Source organism: Tiliqua scincoides, chromosome 7 (assembly GCF_035046505.1).
Source record: "Tiliqua scincoides isolate rTilSci1 chromosome 7, rTilSci1.hap2, whole genome shotgun sequence".
Taxonomy (NCBI): Eukaryota; Metazoa; Chordata; class Lepidosauria; order Squamata; family Scincidae; genus Tiliqua; species Tiliqua scincoides.
The window spans coordinates 14241853-14250320 of NC_089827.1; the positions used below are offsets into that span (position 1 = coordinate 14241853).

At 34.6% G+C, this 8468-nt stretch overlaps 1 protein-coding gene across 13 annotated transcripts in view; it reads right to left on the bottom strand.

Annotated features, from left to right (window-relative positions):
• The window catches only part of FOXP2 (forkhead box P2), a 256701-nt gene extending 253133 nt beyond the window's left edge, over positions 1-3568 (bottom strand). For all 13 annotated transcript variants that reach the window (XM_066634058.1, XM_066634057.1, XM_066634055.1 and 10 more), the window contains exon 1: positions 3401-3568. In XM_066634058.1, coding sequence (XP_066490155.1) covers positions 3401-3568 — 168 coding nt within the window. The remainder of the gene's footprint in view (positions 1-3400) is intronic.
• Between the last annotated feature and the right edge of the window lie 4900 nt (positions 3569-8468).

An 8468-nucleotide genomic window follows, 5' to 3' on the forward strand; every position in this document is an offset into this window, starting at 1 on the left:
TTATTTATACAACTTCAACACTGGTAAAACAGTAGTAAGCATATTCTTTGCTGTAAAGTTACCTAAAATACTGTAGAGTAAGAACATTCATAACAAAAATTCAAAATATGATATTAATGAAGCAGATTTAATGAATACTCAAAATGCAAGCTCAAATTCACCCTGTGAAGCAATCACATTCTTTTGCAACTGTTTTGACCTTAGTGACACAAAATTAATTCTGCAAATCTAATATCAAAATAAGATTCTATATCTAATGCAGTATCAGTTGTCCATGCATTTAATCAAAAGCATGATATTCATAGGCATTGAATTTCATAGATTAGAAATAAAATGTTTAATAAACTAAAACCATGACTTTTATGCTGTTTGTCTTATTACAGCAATTGATAATTAAAACTGGAAGAATACATCTGCACTACATTCACTGAATGACATGCTCAAGACTGAGCACAAAAGTTCCACTTTACAGTACTGTATTTATAAACTGACACATATCTACACTAGAATAAAAACTTGCTTATGCTATCGCCATTTGTCTTTAAACTGTCCTGATGACCTGTGACTTGATTCAACCAATTTATCACAAGTATATATTGCAATATATTATAGAACAGCAATATATTATAGAACAGTTATTTCTCTATACATGGTAGAGAAATAACTGCCAAATTTAAGTCAAACTTTCTTGACATACACATTAATGATATCAATTGAGCCAAAAGCACAAATGTCCAATTCACCCAAATAAAAATCCCAAGAACATCAACCAAGAGATGGGCTAACTTGATGAATCTTACAGTCATTTTCTTCCTGATTACAATATCTGTGCTACCAAATGTTCTACCTTACAAATGACATTAAAGTAATCTTAGTGCTCTGCATTCACAAACTTTACTGTTTCATTTATCTGTACTGAAGTATTATCATCAAGTAAATGGCCTGGTGTTGAAGAACAAGCATGTTAAAGTGGCCATTTACCTATCACTGCACAGAAGACACAGAACAGTGAAATCTTTTGTATCATCAAAGTCTTGTGCTAAAGTTCAACATGAAGAAGAATATGCCACATTCTAACACTTTACTGTGCATGAGATAATGTAAAAAAAAAAAGAAAGATAAATGCAAATATTTGGATGCTGATTTGTATCCTGGGCTTATGTTGTTATTGTTTTTAATACTCCATTTTTTACACAATCCAAAAGTGGAACCAATAAAACTGCATTAGGGTTCAGTATTTCTGAAAGCCCTTCTGAAAGTGTAAGTTGTAGCCCAACAAACACACACACACACACACATGTGGATTACATAAAGGATACAAATGCCATGTTTACTAGTGGTTCTGTTGCACATCTACATTTTTGGGGGGATGATTTATATTCCAGACTGCATTTAAGCCTATGGTGCAGACATCTTCCATAAAATGCCTCCTGAGTCCTATTAAGTGAACCTAGGGCTTTACTTTTCCTGTCTGCTTATTTAAGATCTAATCACAGTTTTGAAAGAAAAAAATGTCATCCCTAAACCCATCTCTCTCAGAACCTGTCTGATATTAGTACTCAACCAGATATTTTCATTTCCAATTGTTATTCTCTGTGGTCTTTGCAAGTGCTATCTACTGGAAGCTGTGAGTATGTGGACAAATTGGCTAGATATGTCTAGGGCTGCTGCTTTGAAAAAAAAAAATGAGTAAGTAGCATGTTATTCTGATAATATGTTTTTTGCTTGTAAATGCTGCTATGGTTATATATATATATATATATATATATATATATATATATATATATATATATATGGAAACACACACACAACACAAAATGAGAATATCATGCAACTAAATCAATGTTTAAATGATGCAATAATAGAGGAAGCTTGACAGAATGTAAGTTTTATAGTAAAATAATACAAATGCTAAAACTTAGTTTTATGTGTACAAAGAGCTTTCATAACGCACCTTAAAAATTTTCCTAAGGATATAAAACAGAGAAGACTTCACTATTGAGAACTAAAGTGACATATGCAACAGTGCATGGATGCAAAACTCCTAAAGACCTCTCAGGTTTCAGGCCAAAATCATTACAATTTTTCCATGCACTAATTAACATTTTTACAAACAACAGGAATATAAGCTATTTAATAGCTAATAAAAAATTGATATTTAATATCAATATTAAAACTAACCTAATGCCAGAAAACAAATAACTGCTATGCTCATTTGTGGTAACGGAGGCCCAAATTAGAACAATATAACTATAGTCTTATAAATATTTTTTCTATAAAACTTTATTTTAAACAGTTTTATTTTCAGGGAGACTGGTTTTCTCTTGGAATCAAATCCAGATGTTGATCATAAAAAAATACTTGTTTACAAATTAAGGATGCAATACTATGCCATGAACAATTGCTTTAGCAAGTGAGGGCAATGGATATCACAAGCACTTTAGCAGTTCAGACAAGACACTCAACACGTTGTAGTATTTAGCCCCATATTTAAATGGTTAAAACAAAAAAGTTGGCCTAATTACTACAATGCCTTTTTCTGCTAGTTTTGCAATCTGTTAGCAGCATGAAAGCCCTAACCAGCTCATATGGAACTATTTTCTTAAATTCAAGTTCATTATGGTGGCACACACACAAAAATGAAACAATTCTCTAGTTTTATTCAACTTGTGTTGGCTGTGAGGGCCGTCATTTAACTTAGACAACATTTTCCCCCTTAAATACAGAAATGCTGAAAACAGATGATATAGAAAAATAACAATTAAAAATGTTATTTGATTTAAAAGTAGCAAATGAAAATGGTAGGATTCCCCCTTATGCAAATATATATGGCAAATTTTTTTTTCATCTCTATGAACAGGCCCGTTAGACACTGCTGACCTTACATTTCAATTGAAAATCCATTTATTTTATTTTATTTTACACAGCAAAGCATCTGTGTTTCGAAAAGTCACTGTGGTCCTTTCACCTTAGCTGAGACTTGGAACAATTTCATTCTACATGGATGCAAAGTATCAAGTAATGTGGCCCTCTGGTGGAAAGCTAAGTATCACAATTTTCCTTCTCAGTATTACTCAGGGAAGCTGGAGCTTTTAAAAAGCGTTTCGCTTGGAAAAAAAGATATAGAGACAACTTTTAGAAATACACCATGTGCACCTAAAAGAAGGTGTGCAAAAATACTCCAGTACAGATAGATCTTTATCAACAGGAAAGAGAGACCTGGTATTTTAAGATGAACATGCAGGAGAGGGCAAAAAACAAACAAACAAAAAAATAATCAAGCTCTCCCCTTTCTACAAATATTCGAAAACTGCACAAAATCCAAATAGAGGAAAGGTCACCAAACACCACCTTATTTGCAGGAAAACAAACACAAAGCAAAACAACAAAAAAAACTTACCTGCTGTTGTTGCAGATGCAGCAGTTCTACAGTGCTTACTTCAGTGCTCGTGTCACCACTTGATCTTCCATCTCTACTGCCAGCATCTAATTGGCTGCTTAGAGTGCTCATTCCATTTTGATTCATTGAACTGTTGCTTATTGTCTCTGTCGCAGATTCCTGCATCATGACTTAATACCTAAAAGTGATTAAGAAGTATCAATTAACACACACGTTACACCTTCACACTTTCATTATCAAGATGTCCCTCTCTGCCAATTACAGAGACAGCATCTTTAGAAGGAAAGAGAAAGAGAGGGGATAGGGGGGAAAAATGCCTTGCACAGTCATTTAAGAAGCAAGCAATGCAATACAAACCTTGCTTTCATAGATATACTAATCACTGAAATTATGCTTCCTAGGAGCAGTTTTTGTGTTTAATTTAACAAGGACAATAACACCCCACACATGCAGCATGGTCAAACAGCATTCATGAACAACTACATTTTTAAAGTCTACCCATCAAACCAGTTTAAATGAAGGCACAATTTCACACTCTGCTCTGTGTTTCCTATTATCTAGCTTTGACAACCATGGATGACTATACAGCCTTATTTAAAATATTCACTATCTTGATTCTGTCAGAATTTTACAGCATCTCTTATGCAAGGCTGTTGTTTAATGATGCACAGCTAATCATACAAAATTAAAATTTTGTAAGGGTGTTACAAATCATATGGTATCAACCAATGATAAATAGTATAATGGGCTTCTCTTTTTTGTGACTAAATAAAATTTCGCCTTGGAGGCATTTTAAGAAAAAGCTCCTGCTGAAAACACGTCAGATATTGCCTATTTTTTTAATCAAATGGCTAATATTCATTTATTTTTCTGACATTTAAAACATTTAATACTGTCCTTCCTGGGAAGTAATTAAGCTTATGCATGAGCAGCAATCAAACTGTTCACTTGAAGATGACTTAAAACTCAATTTTAACATAGGCAAATAAATGAAAGATATAAAATTAATTTTCCAGGCATGTATTAGATATGAAAGCTGGAAATAAAATCTATCAAGAATATCACTAATGATTGTGCTAAAAACAGCATAAATTATGCATATTACCTTCTCTACAGTAATAAATGTTTTATCATTTTCACTGCATAAATATACTGTACTTTCAGGATAGCAATGAGATGTCCTGCCAAGATCAGTTGAAATCCTTGCAGTAAATAAAGAACCAACATACCCTTACAAACTAGAATTTCAAGTGCATTTTGCATCGATAATATGGAAATATCCATTTTTGTTTTCAAAGCTACCATAGTTCTATACTATACTAAAGGTAGTTATTCAAGTCATTGTCCTGTAATAACGCATGTATCACAGGGAGGGGGGATTTCTGAAATGCAACTTTGAAGGTAGCTCTCTTGATAGGTAGCTCTCTTTAATCAGCTTAAGCATCTTTGATTAAAGAAAACAGGTGCTACTTTACCCATTACATTGTTCAACTCAGTTCAGTCTATACACAAAATATATCTTCCTATCATAGTAAACCACCAAACAAAACATTAATTATAGCTGGAACAACTGATAACAATGTCAGGTAAACAACAATACCTGGTTCCACTAAGAATGATTTAAAGGGTAAATAAAAAGTCTGCATTTAAAAGAAAATTAAAAATAAAAATAAATAAACCAGGACATAATAAACATGCAAGACCAAATTCTGGTCAAGAAGTGAGGACACAAACACAGAAAATAATCACAGTTCACAGAAAGAGGGGTAGTTGGTGCAATCACACTTTACCACTGTAGAACAGATAGATGTGTTTAAGAACAAATGGCCCTTGTTAAATATTCTACTGAACATTAACTAAGAAGAAGAATAGAAATGAAAAAAAAATGTGATGTACATGAAGAAAACAAAGTTAATATTCTTTTTCTGAGATTAGGCAGCTAATAAATATTCAAATGAGGTATAAATTTTGCATGCAAAATATTTTAAATATTCCGAAAAAAATAGTTTGATAACACTTAATATTATTTGTGAAAATTTGAAACAGATCTTCAACAATCCTATAAACTCAACAAGAAAGAATATATTTAGTTGTTGAAATGTATCTGAAGCTTACATCGCTGTGAACACATGCACTGAAGTGCTTTAACTTCTCAGTATCTCAAAAAACTGATAAATTGGGGTGGGAGATGTTTTCAGATAAATAAAAGGCTTATCTTACAACTCTATACAGGGTAAGCATTCGACTATAGTCATGCTATCATCAATCATATGCATTAAAAGAATAAACCTAGTGTGCATCCAACTTATCCAACCAATCACATTTGTTCATACAGTTTTTGAAATTTCTTCCTTAACAATCAGTTATGTTTCCATAACTGTAATTATTGTAGTACAATTAGAAAGGAAAGGGTTAAATACCCTCCTCCTCATTTTAATGAAAAGGTGCATAAATCTTTGTGGATTTTTGTATCCTTGGAAAGCCCTAAAGTATAGTGGGACTTGGCATCTTAACCCATTTCTGTCCCAGCCCACAGGTGTACACATTTGACACTTATTGCATATATGCAACATTGGGCAGAAATGGCTTAAGTTGATCTGTGAGCCTGCAAAATATGACCCTCATCAGTATGGACAATAAGTGGCAAGCAAACAGTATAAAATGCACTTTGCCTATGAAGTATCAAAGTAGTGAAAGAAGGGGGGGGGGAACCACATCCTCCAAAGCAAGTTACACCTGCCTAGCATTATGGCATGATGTGCGGTACACATTACCAAACTAAGATCTTTACAATAAGTAGTCTCTCCATCTGGGAGTTGTGTTGATTGGTGACTCACACCAGTACTTTGTATTTCTGCCTCTGGGTGTGGAGTGGGTAGTTGGGGTCAGCTGCCCAGTTTTCTTACCTTCTTTTTTTGCACAAGTATTATTACTCCAACAGTTCTTTGCATTTACATCATCAACAAACAACAACCAATTATTTAGCATCCCAAAACGATCTAAGTTATTGGTTATTTAGATCGTGGATGTTTAGGCAAGCTCCTTTAGAAACTCAAACCCCCTAAACATGCAGGACCAAAGGATTTGTTCTATAACAGTTACACCAATAGCGACATAACAGTACAGCAATTGCAACCTTATGTCTTTCAGACAAACTGGTAAGTTAAGCATCTAAATTAACATTGCCAGCGATCACTATGACAAAGCATGACTTTTCAAAGTGCATTCACATAATCCATCGAATTTTTAAAGACAAGTGCCAGTGAGTGCAATCAGACATAATTTCTGCATGGGTCCCAAACATAAGACAACTAGGGATAGTTTTTGCTTCCAGAGACCTCAACCATATTTCATACAAAGGTAAGAAACACACAAGTACCTTTGGCGCTTTCTGTTAATGGGGGAGTATAGACTACCACTTCAACATTTAGCAAACAACCATATAATTCAAGAGCAATCCTCATGCAGTATAATTAGGTGACCACACTTTTACTCCCCATGACATACTTTCCCTTGCCAGTAATCTTAAATTTTCTCTACATTTCTTTAAAGCAGCAAGTCCCTCTACAGATACTTATTCTCTACACCACTTCCCTTTTGAAACATTGAAGTGACACTGAAACTGACTGCACAAGATTGCATTTTCTCTTCCTAAACAACTTGAATTGAAAGGTTACTTAGTGTAACAATATTTACTTGCAGAATTGTGTTGTTACCAAGGGTATAATGGATGGTGGCTATGCAGGTTTACGCAAGAATGAGTGAAGCATGAGGCATTAGCCATGTGTTTGACATGTTTCAAATTGCTATAATCCAGCATTAAACACACCCAGCAATTCATGCCATTTCTTGCAGCCATAATCTTGAATAAAGCATGCACAACCACTTATTATACAAATTAGTATATGACTCCCTGTTATAGTCACAACAGTGCTTTTGTGTTTATTTTGCATCAAGATGTGGTCTTTTATTTGTACAAATAGCAGGATAAAAAGACACCACTCAATTAGACCCCCTTACTTTTATGATAGGGTTGTACAAAATTCTAGACTTGTTTGTTTTGTTTTTCCCTAAGAGTTCTGTTGGTGTAAAATGGAACAGTGTGAAATATTTATTTCCTTGTATGACTTCAACACTACTTTACCGTTTTCTATGTTGCTGAACACTATGGGGACCAGTTGTGCTTTTGAACTTCAGAAACGTCAATGATTGCACTAAGTGAAAGTTCTGAATCACCACTAGGGGGCCTCCTTTTTGAGGCACTGTAGGCTTTCCGTTGCAAATGAACTTCTTACATGGGGAGACCTTGAAGTCTAATGGCCCTTAAAATCAGATGACAAAAATGGGATTCTGGTTGAGTAAGAGTGACACAATCACTCTTTTCACATGGCAGCTGTAAGGGAAAGTTTGGGGCATACTCATTACTTTAAATATATTAAAGCTCTCTGTTCCTTAAAAACCATAAACCTACAAACCTCCCAATTGGAATACTTAAATAAGCTTAGCCCAGCATCTTAAATGGTTTGTAGATAGTAGCTCAGGAATACCATCTTTCATGATAGGACAGAAGGAGGTTTAGTATGATGCTGTACACACAGTATCAAAGCATGCGTGCACTTTGAGTTCAGAAAGGCAGGTTGGCTCCCACAACTTATCTCGAGTGTTAGATTTCACCAACTTCTTCATCTCCAGGCTATAATGTGAAAGTCAGAAACTTCCACAAGCAACTTTATAATAAAATCCAAACTGGGATTCAAAGGACCAGGCAAACTGATCAGTGTGCAGAAGAGACTTTCTTGAACCACAGCCTCCCATGTTGCATTGCAAACTACTTTTGAAACCCGGGGGGGGGGGGGCTTTCAAAAGCCGTCTGTGATATAGTATACAGGTCTGCTATAAAGGGGGGGGAAAGTGTCACTGGGCATGCCCAGCTTCTTAGATGTGTACATGCTCTGCTTCATACATCATCTTGGGTTCTGGGGAAAAGGGAAAGTTGACTTGTTTATCTCTTAAGGAAAGCAGTATCACTCATTTGCAATCTCTTTAAAAACAAAACATATCACCAATT